Source organism: Physeter macrocephalus, chromosome 16 (genome assembly GCF_002837175.3).
Source record: "Physeter macrocephalus isolate SW-GA chromosome 16, ASM283717v5, whole genome shotgun sequence".
Classification (NCBI taxonomy): Eukaryota; Metazoa; Chordata; class Mammalia; order Artiodactyla; family Physeteridae; genus Physeter; species Physeter macrocephalus.
This window is the reverse complement of record NC_041229.1, coordinates 40,275,546-40,291,309: the sequence shown is the minus strand read 5'-3', so window position 1 is coordinate 40,291,309 and position 15,764 is coordinate 40,275,546. Positions and strand designations below refer to the sequence as shown.

At 36.6% G+C, this 15,764-nt stretch overlaps 1 protein-coding gene across 7 annotated transcripts in view; it reads left to right on the top strand.

Annotated features, from left to right (window-relative positions):
• DEUP1 (deuterosome assembly protein 1) overlaps window positions 1–15,764 on the top strand; it is a 110,729-nt gene that overhangs the window by 74,907 nt on the left and 20,058 nt on the right. For 5 of the 7 annotated variants that reach the window (XM_055078694.1, XM_055078695.1, XM_055078693.1 and 2 more), the window contains one exon: window positions 13,495–13,646. The exons of 1 other annotated variant lie outside the window; for it this stretch is intronic. In XM_055078694.1, the coding sequence (XP_054934669.1) occupies window positions 13,495–13,646 (152 nt within the window). Of the gene's footprint in view, window positions 1–5,147; window positions 5,172–13,494; window positions 13,647–15,764 lie in introns of all 7 variants that reach the window. One more of the 7 variants, XM_028501659.1, reaches the window with a different exon arrangement.

The window sequence follows — 15,764 nt, the reverse complement described above, 5'->3', positions numbered from 1 at the left end:
AATATTCCATTATGTGGAATTTTCTGTATCCATTCATCCATTGATAGACACTTAGGTTGTTTCCATATTTTAGCTATTGTGAACAATGCTGCAATGAACATGGGAGTGCAGATATCTCTTCAAACTACTGATTTCATTTCCTTTAGATATATACCCAGATGTGGGATTGCTGGGTCATATGGTAGTTCTATTTTTAATTTTTTCAGGAACCTCCATACAGTTTTCCATAGTGGCTTCTCCAGTTTATATTCCCATCAGAAGTGTACAAGAGTTCTCTTTGCTCCACATTCTCACCAACACTTGTTATCTTTTGCCATTTTGATACTAGCCATCCTAACAGGTGTGAGGTGATATCTCATTGCGGTTTCAATTTGCATTTCCTTGATGATTAGTGATGTTAATAACTTTTTCATGTGTCTGTTGCCATTTGTATGTCTTCTTTAGAAAAATGTCTATTCAGGCCCTTTGCCCAATTTTTAATTTTATTGTTCGTATTTTTGCTGTTAAGTTGGATGAGTTTGTTATATATTGTGGAAATTAACCCCTTTTCAGATATATGGTTGGCAGATATTTTCTCCCATTCCATAGGTTGCCTCTTCACTCTGTTAATTGTTTCCTTTGCTGTGCAAGAAGCTTTTTAGTTTGGTGTAGTCCCACTTGTCTATCTTTGCTTTTGTTGCCTGTGCTTCTGGTGTTACATCCAAAATATCATTGCCAGGGCCCATGTTAAATAGCTATTTCCCTTGTGTTTTCTTCTAGCAGTTTTACAGTTTCAGGTCTTACATTTAAGTCTTTAATCTACTTTGAGTTAGGTTTTGTGAGTAGTCTACGATAAAGGTCTAGTTTCATTTGTTTGCTTGTGAACGTCTAGTTTTCCCAGCAACACTTATTGAAAAGACCATCCTTTCCCCATTGTGTGTTCTTGGTGTCCATGTCAAAGATTAGTTGACTGTACATGTATGGGTTTATTTCTGGGTTCTCTATTCTGTTCTGTATTTATCGCGTGCCACAATCACCACAGAATGTTTTCATTCATTCTATAAATACTTATTGAATGTCTGCTATGTGTCAGGCAGTATGTTAGGATTGTAAGTCAGACTAGATCCTTGAATTCATGGAGCTTAATATTAGTGGAAGGAGACATACATTAGTGGGTATAGACAATTAACTAGATAGTTATGCTAAAGAGTGATAGGAAATTGCAGAGTGCAGGGGGCTGTATAGGGGTTACCTAACCCAGTATTGGGAGTCAGAAAAGGCATCTGAGGAATAATTAGCCAGACAGAGTGGTGGGAATGAGTCATGATAAGGTAATATAATGTACAGAGACTAGAGATAAAAAGTCAGGGAGACTGGTAGAACTGTATAACAACAAAGAGCTGCTGTTCATTGGGCGTTTACTACATGCCTTGCACTCTGCTGAATACTTTACATACATTAGTGTCTACATCCTTATACCGTGTGTGGGGGGTAGGTATTATTATCCCCATTTCACAGGAAAAGAAATGAAATCTTTAAGTTTTTAAGTAATTTGCCCAAGATCACATAGCTTGTAAGTAATTTGCCCAAGCTCACATAGCTTGATAATTCCAAATGCATGATATTAACTGTTATATCCCGTGGTTCTGTCTCTTCTGTTTTCTTCAGTAGCTCCTCACCCTTCTTCCTCTACTCATCCTTCAAATTTGGCCTTGGCCCTCTGCTTCTCTGGCTGTGTACTTTCCCTTAAAGGATAGAGATAACGTCAAGTTATCTCTTCTGGATCATAGAATGGCTTCCAAGTTGGGCACTTCTCAGACCAGATATGCTTTCTTTACATAGGCTTTCCTTGTAGAACATGTGCTCAATTTCCCACAGGAAGTCAACTCTTCACATTCCATGGCTTCCTTAATCTGGCTCACCCACTTTGTTTCCCTGTAGTGACTTACACAAAGCCTCCACTATAGCTAGAGTAGCTTATTCTCATCTGTGTGTGTGATGATCATTTCTCATGTTCTTTCTTATTTCCAGGCCTTTGCACATGCTTTTCCTTCTACCTAAAAATCCCCTTTCCCTACTTCACATGGCCATGCCCTATTAATGTTTCAAGTCTCTCCACATAACTTTTACATGTTATACGAAATCTTCCCTGACTTTCCTCTGCTAAGAGTCCCTCCTCGAAGCCATCATAGCATCCTTTACTTAGCACCTATCATACCACAATATTAAAATTACCTGTTTCTTGTCAGCTACCCATCCCCTTACCAGTAGGCTCACTGAGGGCAGTTATGGTCCTAGTTTACCATGTACCTCAGCACTTACTATAGTGCCTGAATATAGGAGGCACTGAAAAAATCTTCTGTTGAATGAGTGAATGAACAAATGAATGAGTGAATGATGAATGAATCAACCTATTATATGCCCTCCACCTTTCCTTTACGAGAGTAAAGACATACCCTTTTCTTTATTAAATCCTACCAGTCCCTTAAGGGACTAGATTAAATTTTATTTCCTCCATGAATTCATCTCCCATTACTCTAGGGCCCATTTAGTTCTCCTTTCTTTGACTTTCTTTAGCACTTAGTTATAACAATTTAGCACTAAGTTTAGAATTGTCTTATTTTTTTAATTGTTTAGTATGGGTATGTTTTGTCTCATCAGTCATAGACTTCTTGAGGGAAGAAGTGGACTATGTTTTATGCTTTTTCTTCATATAGTGTTTGGTATAGTGTAGGGCTTAATGAATACTTGTGGATTTATGGGACTCACCTGTAGTCTAAGAAGCATGAATAAGTTATCATGAAAATCATTTCTAATATCATTAAAAAGATCACTGAAGCCTTGTCTTATCTCACTTTCTGGATGATCTCAATCCCAATAATTGTTGACATTCATTGATTCAGAAAACATTTGAGTTCCTACTTGGTGCAACATAATTTAGCACATAATTATATCATATCTATATTATTTACTATTTTTTCATACATGTTACTTTAGCCTACTCAATTTTATTGTATTTTCCATAAAGGCAGAGTCACTTTTTGATATTTGATTACCTCTGGAGCACTTAGCACATATATATATATATATATATACATATATATATATATATGTCTAAAGATTTGTTAATGGGCTATCATAAAATGGAATGCCATTGATGTATAGCCTTCAATGTGATCTTATTAAAATAGCATTTAATCATATATATTTTATGTAAGATTTTATTTCATATAGGAAGGCTATTTTAGTTGAAATGTACTTGACATAAAATATGTTGGTTTCAGGTGTGCCTCATAGTGATTTAACATTTGCATATATTATGAAATGATCACAATAGTCTAGTAACCATCTGTCCCATATAAAGTTATTTCAGTACTATTGACCATATTCCATATGCTGTTTAGTACATCCCATTGCTTGTTTATTTTATACCTGTAGGTTTGTACCTCTTAATCCCCTTCACTTATTTCACCCATCCACCCTTATACCCTCCCCTCTGGCAACCATCAGTTTGTTCTGTGTATCCTTGAGTCTGTTTTGTTTTGTTTTTTTAGATTCCACGTATAAGTGAGATTATATGGTATTTGTCCTTCTCAGTCTGACTTATTTCACTTAGCATAATAGCCTCTAGATCCATCCACTAGATCCACTTGTTGTCCCAAATAGCAAGATTTCATTTTTTTAAAATTATGGCTGAGTAATATTCCATTGTATATATACACCACATCTTCTTTATCCATTTGTCTATTGATGGACATTTAGGTTGTTTCTGTATCTTGGCTATTGAGTTAGTGTTTTTGTTTTCTTTAGGTAAATACCCAGATGTGAAATTGCTGGATCATATGACAGTTCTGTTTTTAATTTTTTGAGGAACCTCCATATTTTTTTCCTTAGAGGCTGTACCAATTTATATTCCCACCAGTAGTGCACGAACGTTGCTTTTCTCCACATCCTCACCAACACTTGTTATTTTCTGTCTTTTTTATGATAGCCTTTCTAACAGGTGTTAACAGATGATCACATTGTGGTTTTGATTTGCATTTCCTTGATGATTAGTGATGTTGAGCATCTTTTCATGTCTTTTAGTTATCTATATGTCTATTGACATCCACATTTTTTAATCAGTTTTTCTTTTTTTTTTTTTTTAATTTACTTATTTTTTTGTGGTATGCGGGCCTCCCTCTGTTGTGGCCTCTCCCGTTGCGGAGCACAGGCTCCGGATGCGCAGGCTCAGCGGCCATGGCTCACGGGCCCAGCCGCTCCGAGGCATGTGGGATCCTCCCAGACCGGGGCGCGAACCCGGTTCCCCTGCATCGGCAGGTGGACGCGCAACCACTGCGCCACCAGGGAAGCCCCAGTTTTTCTTTTTGATGTTGAGTTGTATCAGTTCTTTATATATTTTGGATATTGACCCCTTATCAGATGTATCATTTACAAATATCTTCTCCCATTTGTTAAGCTGCCTTTTCATTTTGTTTATGGTTTCCTTCCCTGTGCAAAAGCTTTTTAGTTTGATGTAAGCACACTTGTTTATTTTTGCTTTTGTTTCCCTTGCCTGAGGAGATAGATCCAAAAACTATATTACTAAGACCAGTGTAAACAAGTATACTGCCTATGTTTCCTTCTAGGAGTTCTTTGGTTTCAGGTCTTACATTTAAATCTTTAATCCATTCTGTGTTTATTTTGTGCATGGTGTGAGAGTAGTCCAGTTTGATTCTTTTGCATGTAGCTGTCCAGTTTTCCCAACACCATTTATCGAAGAGGCTGTCTTTTTCCCATTGTATATTCTTGCCTCCTTTGTTGTAGATTAATGACCATATAAGTGTGGATTTATTTCTGGGCTCTCTAGTCTGTTCCATTGATCAACGTACTATTTTTGTGCCCGTGCCATACTATTTTGATTACAGTAGCTTTGTAGTATAGTCTAAAGTCAGGGAGAATGATATATCCAGCTTTGTTCTCCATTTTCAAGATTTTTTTTGGTTACTCAAGGTCTTTTGCATTTCTAAACAAATTTTAGAATTATTTCTGCTAGTGCTGTGAAAAATACGGTTGGTATTTTGAAAGGGATTGCATTGAATCTGTAGATTGCCTTGGGGAATAGGGTCATTTTAACAATATTAATTCTTCCAACTTATGAGCACAGTATATCTTTCCATTTGTTTCAGTCATCTTCAATTTCTTTCATCAGTGTCTTATGGTTTTCCAGGTATAGGTCTTTCACCTCCTTAGGTCGATTTATTCCTAGGTATTTTATTTTTTTAATGTGATTATAAATGGGAATGTTTTCTTAATTTCTCTTTCTGATAGTTCACTATTAGTGTATAGGAATGCAAAGAATTTCTGTATACCCCTGCACCGGCAGGCGGACGCGCAACCACTGCGCCACCAGGGAAGCCCTGTATATTAATTTTGTATCCTGAAACTTATTGAATTCATTTATTACATCTAATAGTTTTTTGGTGGCATCTTGAGGGTTTCTATATATCGTTTCGTATCATCTACAAACAGTGACAGTTTTACTTCTTCCTTTCCAATTTGAAATCCTTTTATTTGTTTTTCTTGTCTCATTACTGTGGCTAGGACTTCCAGTACTATGTTAAATAAGTGGCAAGAGTGGGTATCCTTGTCTTGGTACTGATCTTAGAGGAATTGCTTTCAGCTTTTCACTGTTGAGTATGATGTTAACTGTGGGTTTGTCATATAGGGCCTCTATTATGTTGAGGTATGTTCCCTCTATGCCCACTTTCTGGAGAGTTTTTATCATAAATGGATGTTGAATTTTGTCAAAAGCTTTATCTGTATCTATTGTGATGATCACATGACTTTTATTCTTCAGTTTGTTACTGTGGTGTATCAAATTGATTGATTTGCAGATACTGAACCATCCATGCATCCCTGGAATAAATCCCACTTGATCATGGTGTATGATCTTTTTAAAGTGTTGTTGAGCTAGACTTGCTGGTATTTTGTTGAGGACTTTTGCATCTATGTTCAGCAGTGATATTGGCCTGTGGGGTGTGTGTGTGGGGTGGGGGGTGTCTTTGTTTGGTTTCAGCATCAATCTGATGCTGGCCTCACAGAATGAGTTCAGAAGCATTCCTTCCCCCTCAATATTTTGGAATAGTTTGAAAAGGATCAGCATTAACTCTTCTTTAAATGTTTGGTAGAATTCACCTGTGAAGTTGTCTGATCCTTAACTTTTATTTGTTGGGAGTTTTTTGATTACTGATTCAATTTCATGACTGATAATAAGTCTGTTCATATTTTGTACTTCTTGATTCAGTTTTGGAAGATTGTACATTTCTAAAAATTTATCCATTTCCTCTCAGTTGTCCATTTTATTGGTGTATAATTGTTCATAATAATCTTATGCTCCTTGGTATTTCTGTGGTGTCAGTTGTAATTTCTCCATTTTCATTTCTGATTTTATTTATTTGGGCTGTATTTCTTTTTTTTCTTTATGAGTCTGGCTAAAGGTTTATCAATTTTTTATCTTTTAAAAGGAGCAGCTCTTAGTGTCATTAATTTTTTCTATTTTATTTAGCTTCTAATTCATCTATTTATGCTCTGATCTTATGATTTCTTTCCTTCTGCTAAGTGTGGGTTTTGATTATTCTTCTTTTTCTAGTTTCTTTAGGTGCAAGGTTAGATTGTTTGAGATTTTTATTGTTTCCTGAGGTAGGCTGGTATCACTCTAAACTTCTCTCTTGGAACTGCTTTTGCTTCATTCCCATAGATTTAGAATTGTGTTTCCATTTTCATTTGTCTCCAAATATTTGTATTTTCTCTTTATTTTTTCAGTGACCAATTTGTTATTTAATAGCATTGTTTTTTTTGTTTTTTTTTTTTACAATTTTCCGTTTAGTTATTTCTAATCTTATAGTATTATAGTTGAAAAAGATGCTTGATATAATTTCAATTTTCTTAAATGTATCGAGACTTGTTTCTGGCCTAGCATGTGATCTATTCTAGAGAATTTTCCATGTGCACTTGAAAAGAATGTGTAGTCTGCTGGTTTTGGATGAAATGTTTTGTATGTATCTATTAATTCTAACTGCTCTAGTGTGTCATTTACGGGCAGTATTTCTTTATTGATTTTCTGTCTGGATGATGAGTCCATTGATGTAAGTAGGTTGTTATAGTCCCCTACTATTATTGTATTACTTTCACTTTCTCCTTTTATGTTTGTTAATATTTGCTTACGTATTTAGGTGCTCCCATGTTAGGTGCATATATATTTACAATTGTTATATCTTTTTCTTGAATTGATCCCTTTATCATTATGCTATGTCCTTCTTTGTCTCGTTATAGATGTCGTTTTAAAGTCTATTTTGTCTGATAGGAGTATTGCTACCCCAACTTTCTTTTCATTTCCATTTGCATAGAATACGTTTTTCCATCCCCTTACTTTCAGTCTTTGTGCATCTTTAGATCTAAGTGTGTCTCTTGTAGGCAGCATATATATGGGTCTTGTTTTATAATCTGTTCAGCCACTCTGTGCCTTTTTTTTTTTTTTTTTTTTTTTGTGGTACGTGGGCCTCTCACTGTTGTGGCCTCTCCTGTTGCGGAGCACAGGCTCCGGACACACAGGCTCAGCAGCCATGGCTCACGGGCCTAGCCGCTCCGCGGCATGTGGGATCTTCCCGGACTGGGGCACGAACCTGTATCCCCTGCATTGGCAGGCAGACTCTCAACCAGTGCGCCACCAGGGAAGCCCCACTCTGTGTCTTTTGATTGGAGTGTTTGGGCCACTTATATTTAAAGTAATTATTAATAAGTATGTGCTTACTGCCATCTTGTTCATTGTTTTCATAGCTCTTTTTTGTTCTTTTCTTCTTCTTTTGCTTTTTTCCTTGTGATTTGATGACTATGTTTATGATGATTTCTTAAGTTCAGATGCATTTTGACAACTCTACATTTTTACTCCCCACTCACGTTTAATGTTTTTGAGGTCATATTTTATATCTCTTTGTTTTGTGTATTCCTTAACTATTTATTATAGATATAGATTATTTTAATACTTTTGTCTTTTAACCTTCTACTAGCTTTACATGTGGTTGATCTACTACCTTCTGTATGTTTGCCTTTTCCAATGAGAGTTTTTCCTTTCCTAATTTTCATATTTCTAGTTGTGACCTTTTCTTTTCTGCTTAAGGAAGACCCTGTAACATTTCCTGTAAAGCCAGTTTAGTGGTGCTGAACACTTACAGCTTTTGCTAAAAGCTTTGTCTCTCCTTCAAATCTTAATAATAACCTTACTGGGTAGAGTATTCTTGGTGGTCGGTTTTTCCCTTTCATCACTTTAAGTATATCATGCCATCCTCTGCTGGACTGCAAAGTTTCTGCTGAAAAGTCAGCTGACAGTCTTTTGGAGTTCGCTTGTATGTAACTAGTTGCTTTCTCTTACTGCTTTTAAGATTCTCTCTTTACCTTAATTTTTCTCCATTTTAATTATAATGTGTCTTGGTGTGGGCCTCTTTGGGTTCATCTTATTTGGGACTCTCTATACTTCCTCGACCTGGATGTCTGTTTTCTTCCCCAGGTTAGGGGGATTTACAGCTATTATTTCCTCCAGTAAGTTCTCTGCTCCTTTCCTTCTCCCTTCTCCTTCTGTGACCCCTATAATGTGAATATTAGTATCCTCGATGTTGTCCCAAAGGTATCTTAAACTGTCCTCATTTTTTTAAATTATTTTTTCTTTTTTCTGTTCAGGTTGGGTGATTTCCACTACTGTCTTCCAGTTCACTGGTCCATTCCTCTCTATCATCTAATCTCCTGTTGATCCCTTCTAGTGTATTTTTTCAGTTATTGTATTCTTCAGCTCTTTTTGGTTCTTCTTTGTATTTTCTAACTCTTTGTTAAACTTATCACTGTGTTCATCCATTCTTCTCCTGAGCTCATTGAGCATCTTTAAAATCATTGCCTTGAACTCTTTATTGGGTAGATTGCTTATCTCCCTTCACCTACCTCTTCTACATATGGAATATATATCTCTCTCACCTCATTTTGCCTAATTTTCTGCCTTTATTTCTTCATAGTAGGTAGGTTGATTACGATTCCTGATTTTGGAGAAGTGGTCTTATGTAGGAGATGTGCTATGGGGCCCAGCAGAACACTCCCCTCTATTCACCAGAGTTGTGTGCTCTTGGGATGCCTCATATGTGGGCTGCATGAACCCTTCTCTTGTGGCATGGCCAACTACTGTGGGCACACTGGTTGGCAGGGCTGGGCCCTTGCAAGGGTGGCTGCCAGGCTCTGCCTCATGTGGTGGATACTGGCCCACAGGTGGGTGGGGTTGGGCCCCAACATAGCTGACCATGGGGCCTGTGGGGCCTGAGGCTGGTTCCAGACCTCTGATAGGTGGGGCCATGTCCTGGCACAGCTGGATGTGCAGCCCATGAAGTCCTGGGACTGGTGCCAACCAGCTGGTGGGCAGGTAACCTCTGGCACTAAGAGGCTAGAGGGAGGCCTCCAAAATGGCGCTTGCCAGTGCTGGTGTCCATGTGGTAGAACAAGCTCCCAAGAATGGCTGCCACCTGTATCATCATCCCCAGGGGAGTCCTAGTTGCCTCCTGCCTCTCCAGGAGGCTCTCCAAGATTAGCAAGTTTATCTGATCCCGGATCCTTTCAAACTCTGCCTCTGTGCTGAGACTTGGAGCATGAGAAATTTTGTGTGTTTTCTTGAAGAGCAGAGTCTCTGTTCCCTACAGCCCTCTGGCTTAACATAAGTCCTGCTGGTGTTCAAAGCCAGACATCCTAGGGGCTCATTTTCCTGGTACAGGACCCCCAGTCTGGGGAGCCTGATGTGGGGCTCAGATCCCTTGCTCCTTGGGGAGGACCTCTGCAATTATGATATTCTTCCAGTTTGAAAGTTGCTGATCCAGGAATGTGGGTCCTGACTATACCATGTCTCCACCCCTTCTACCCATCTTGTTGTGGTTCTTTCTTTATAACTTTAGTCATGGGAAATCTTCTCTGCTAGTCTTCAGGTTGTTCTCATAGGTAGTTGCTCTATAAATAGTTGTAATTTTGGTGTGCCTCTGGGACAAGGTGAGTTCAGGGTCTTCCTACTATGCCATCTTGATCACATTCCCCTCATAGGAAGTTGACTTTATAATTGTTCTCCATTTTTTATATATGAAGATTTGGAATTGACTTTGATAATTGAAATAGTCAAGCCACTGCCCAAAGAGAAAAATCTTGTGTCTATTGAATAATAAAAAAGAGTTCAATATGACTCTTGGCTCTTTAAGCCTTTATAATGTATTGTCACTTATTTAGCACTTATCTGTTTAAAGATTTAATAAAGAAAACTCATATCTGTTATATGTTAAAATCCCATAATTAGATAGTTAATTTGCTCTGAAATAACTAAAATTAATAAGTAAACATACAATTAAATAATTTGTGCTGAAACTTTACCTCGGGCAATAAGAAACATAATATTTACATCATTATTTTTAGGTCTTCTAAAATATGTAGTATTTGTATAATATTAAAATAACAATTATTTTTTCCTTCCTAAACGAGTGGAATTACTGATATAAAGCTAGGTCATTTCTGAATAACTAGAGCTTTGAGAACTTTTCTGCTTAATTAATTGTGAAACTCCCTGATTATTTACACTTAGGGGAAAAAAAAGTTTGAAAAATGACACCCACCCAGTGGTAGGACCTACCCAGGTAGGAACAGCAGCCCTGCACTCAGTTCTTACCTATTGCATACCTGGGGCTGTGACCACCCCCATTTTCCTCTGGAGAATTTACTGTTGGGACTATCCACCTGGTATGTAAGTTTTCCTCTGGTCTCAGTGAGACAGTTAGAATAGGAACAGTACTAGCAAGAAGTTTTTTGTGCAAAAACTTGACTGTTTGGAGAAAAGTGAGGGGTTTATCTTTATTCTGCTCCTGAGTAAATTACGAAGAATCAATTTTATCATGGTAGTTTTTTTGTGATTCCATATTTATTTAGACCTATATTTGTATTTGTTAAATTTTATTTAATGAAGGTGTAATCAAGTTAGATTTAATCAGAACTCAGAATTTATGGTAATTTTTAAGACTAATTTGCCTTTCACTATCCATAAAGTTTGCTAAATAAAATAACAGCATAAAAAATTAGTACCCTCATAAGCATTTAAAACATCCATTTATATACTAAAAATTAATATAGTAACCTTAAATTAACATGATTAAAGCCAGTCCTTCTGTGGAAGTACTTTGTTAGCCTAATTACTATTGTAGAATACACATGAATTTAAGAGAAAAAGTGCACATACAAAGTACTATCATTCAGACAGTTCAGCAACTCAACTGGCCTCGAGCCAGTGAGTTCAAGTAAACAGGCACCAGCAGGTTTTTCCATTTCAAGAAAAAAAGTCGATTAAAACTATGAAACCCTAAAATTTGGGGGGGAAAAACAAGAAATTGAGATAATGGGCCTGTAAAAGAACCCATCAGCAGTACAGAGGTAAAGTTTAATCAATGCATGATAACCATCTAGTGGAGGATATATTTCTGAAATCCCTAGAAAAGTATTTAGGAAAAAAATAAAATGAGAGAGCCCCAAAATGTTGTCCAGGAAACTGGAAAACGCTTTTAAATACAAATCGTGTAAATACATTACCTGTGTAATTCTTTCAGGTCATGCTCACAGCACATTTAATTTTGGTACATTTAGAAAATTCTGGGTTTTTAAAAAAAATCATTACTATCATTCTTAATTACTTTAAACAAACACTGGGCCAGAGAGTCACAGATGAAATCTAATTTTGTAGAAAATTTTTGAATAAAATTGTAACAGAGCAGCAGACCATCAAGAATCATATATTTTGACTAGTAGATGTCTTTTTAGGAGTAAAATTTTGAATCTTTTCCAAGATCTTTTTCAAACAGATCTGTGCGTATGGGTATTCTCCTTATGAGTGCAAATTTTATAAGATCTGCCTCCTTTATGTTTATCACAAATCTGCTCTAATTTTAGAATAAACAATCCTTTCTCTTTTAAAGCAGATTATAGATTACTCTTTTATATGCACCAGTGTATCTCAAATGAGCAAAGTTGAGATATACTAAAGGCAAGGGCCTAACAAGCAGAGAAATACCTTGAATGGCCCTTCTTTCCCAAAGGGCATCTTGGTCAATAGACATATAAGTATATAACCCTTGCTGTACTGTTTTGAGGATGCTTGATCTCCTGCAGCACTTTTTTTTTTCTCATTCAAAAGTAAGATCTTTCTAAAATTCATAAACTTCTATAGTACATTAGGCAGTAAACAAAAATTTTAATAAGCAGACTTTGCCTGTGAAGCAAAAAATAAAACAAATAGGTAAACATTTTAAATGCCTAATATATATTTCTATACTTATCAGTGTTGATACTAATATGATAGTATATGAATAATTTTAAATGTGCAATTAGTCAAAAATTTTTGAGTGACTTTATGGCATGGCAGCCGATATGAAATGGCACTCAAAGCCTTAAATTTAGAAACTTAAAAATGAAAGTTCTAAGCCATAATCAACTATAGTCTTATGAGCTTTTAAATATAGATATTTGTAGCTTCAAAAGATATTTTACTCATGTTATGCTTTTTGTGCTAAAATATTATCCTTCTGAAAGCAGAGAGCTATTGTTTAATCAGCAACTACATAATTCATAGGTATTCGAATCATAACACTATAAAGGACTACATGGGGTCATTTAAAGCATTTTCATGAGTTTTCATGTGAGTATATATCCTGTTTTTTAAAATTTTGTGAGAAAAAAGTTTAGACTTGCCCTAAGAAACTTCTTATAGCATTTAATTAAAACAGCATCAGGACTCTTTCTTCTTGCTCTAAACCTCTCATTTTGTGATTTAAATATGTTGCTTATTCTTTTATGAAGACATTAAAATTGGGTTGCCCATACCAGAGAGTAAAACTTTATCATGAAGCTACATTGCTCAAGACTGTGTGGTATTGGCACGGTCTCAACCAGGATCTAATGATCTTGGTATAGAATGGTCCAGAATCATATCCCAGTCTACATGGATTTAGTATATAATTTGTTGCATCACCCAACAGTGGGGAATTGATGTGTGATTTTCTATAATGACACGTATTGTTTTAATCAGAAAAAAATCTTTTAAAATTGAAAGCTATGTTAATTCTGGTTCCATTATTAATCAGCACTAGAAGGCATACCCTATAAACACAAAAACTCCTTTATCTAGCCAATTTCTTCTAGCTGCAGAGAACAGTAATGCATGGAGTGAGCCTTTTCTGTACTGGAGCGTGGGCAGTAGTGTGTGCACCCCTTTTACTGCGATGTGTTCAGTGGCAGCTGTCCCTGAGGACCTGTGTTGTGAGAAGGTGGGGGTGAAGAGAGGCATTTAGGAGGCACACAGGAGTAGAGCTGCATCACTTGACTCAAATTAAAGGGTCTTTCCAACGTGTGTCCAAATGCACAGAAAACATGCGTCACTTGTAAGTAACAATTTTTTCAGTGATAGTTTATTTTATTCTCTAGAGTATGGACTTCACTAACAGGGAACATGCAAGGCATACATCTATTAACAAACTGGAATATGAGAATGAAAGTCTCCGAAATGATCTTGCAAAACTTCATGCCAGTGGAAAATCAGCATGGGCTAACCAAAATACCTACGAAGAAACAGGAAGGTATGCCTATCGGAGCCAAACAAATAAGGGAAAAAATGAAGATTGGTATGCTGACACAATTACATAAGGACATAAATGTGCAGACATTTAAGTGACATTTATTTTTAAACAATTCAAATTATAATTTTATATACTTTCTCTTCAGTTGTTTAACATTTATTTTATGGTGATAATTCAATAGTCTAGATATACCGTTTTATATGAAATTCTGTGTTGCCAATAGCTTTCAAAGTGTAACAGTGAAATGGGTAGAGTGTTAAAATGAATTTTCATCACTTCAGACCCTTCTTAGAACCTGATGTGGCATACAAAATATACAAATAAGTAATCTTATTTTTTACGTCAAAATATAGGAAGATATCACGTCTGACTTAACTTCAAATATATATACATTTTATATTGACACTCCGGCAGTGGTGAAAAACTGTGGTCATTTCATAGGAAAGAATGAATGGATGTGTAAGAGATGTCTTTTCTGTGTGAAAAGAAGAGTGTGGAAAATCAATATTTGCTGCCCTCATTTTCCCCAGGCTGTTTAAAACATCTTAGTTCAACATTTAAGTAAATACATCAGTCATAAAATTGGCTAATTTCTTCAACTTCAGTAAAGTATTTATGGAGTCAGAACTGTCTCTGGAGTTCTTTCACCATTTTCCCATACTTGGAAAATGCTCAGCAAGACAAACAGGTTTATTTTCTACAGGATTTCTCAAAACCATTAATATTGCTAATTACATTGTGAGTTTCCAGGAACAGGTATGATTTGCAACATTCCCCAAACTTATTTGATTTATTAACATTCCATGGTGCTGAGAAACGGTAAATTAATAAGTCCAGACCCAACTTCAATACAACTTTTGCTTTGAAGCTCATAATACTTAGCATGAAAACTTTACATATTGTTTTCATAAAATATAATTAATATTTGCAACTTTGGGAAATTCACTTAACCTTTGTTTTTCTGTCTGACAAATACAGATAATAGTTATAGGGGTTTTCTGAGGATTATAGGAGAAAACATAGTTCCATGTAAAATATATAGTCCCCTAAATGTTAGCCAATATTATTGATGTTAATTGATGTAATAACTAACAAAATTGTTAGTATTTATAATAATGTTAATACTGCTCCAACAACTCACAGTACCTAAAAAGTATATTTTGGTGGATAAACAAATGGCTGAATCTGACGTTTCCTCAAAAGATAGTCCTGTTGGGGAGGAGTGATGCCAGGCTCGTCTTTGTAACTAAGGGGTCCAGTTCTACAGGTAGATAAATCCATAAATCCAGGGGCCGTACTAAAAATGTCTGCTCAGCATTCTTGCGGATGTAGTACAGCTCTCTCCCACTTTCACCGCCCCAGCCCTGTATGTATTAGAGGGATATATTCTAACCTGATGTAAGAAACAGAAAGCATTCAGAAGTGCTAAAGTAATAACTCCTCTTCAGGTGGTTAGGGAAGGGAATGAGGGAAGACTGGCTGCTACCCAAAAAAAGCACTGTGCGTGGGGTGCTGTGATGGGGTGGGAGCAGCAGGGAGAATGAAAGCGGGCACTGCGCCACACCAGGGGCCAGTTCTCTGGTGAGCGTGCCCACGTTGACCGGCCAGTATAACTGAAAATCTGTCCAAAGGGGCCTAATCTTGATTTGAGGGTAAGAATGTATTTTCTAATATAGAATGAATGCTTTACAAAGTGCTTCCCTGCTCAATGGATTCATTTCTCCACGAGTCAACTCACCACCCCATGTGTATAGTTTCTCATTGTAGGAGAAAGCAGGCCCCTATGTTACAAAGGGTCTTCCAGTGTATCTTAGTCACTGGTCTGTGTTGAGCGCCCATTAGATGCACAACATTGTTTCCTATTCTTGCTTGTTGGGAATAACTTTGAAAGCCTTGCATGAAGGTACTAGGTGTTGTTATTTAAACAAAAAGACAGCTACTCTGCTTTTTACTATTTTTAAAGAGTGTTTTTATTGTTTGGATTGCTCCCTTTCCTCTTTGCCAGGCAGCAGGGAATGTGTTAAACATGCCTAACGAAAACAAGACAGTAGGGGACACAGAGAGCAGCATAAGAGGTAAAATGCTCAGCAGGAGACTATCTTAATAAGCAGTTTGGGC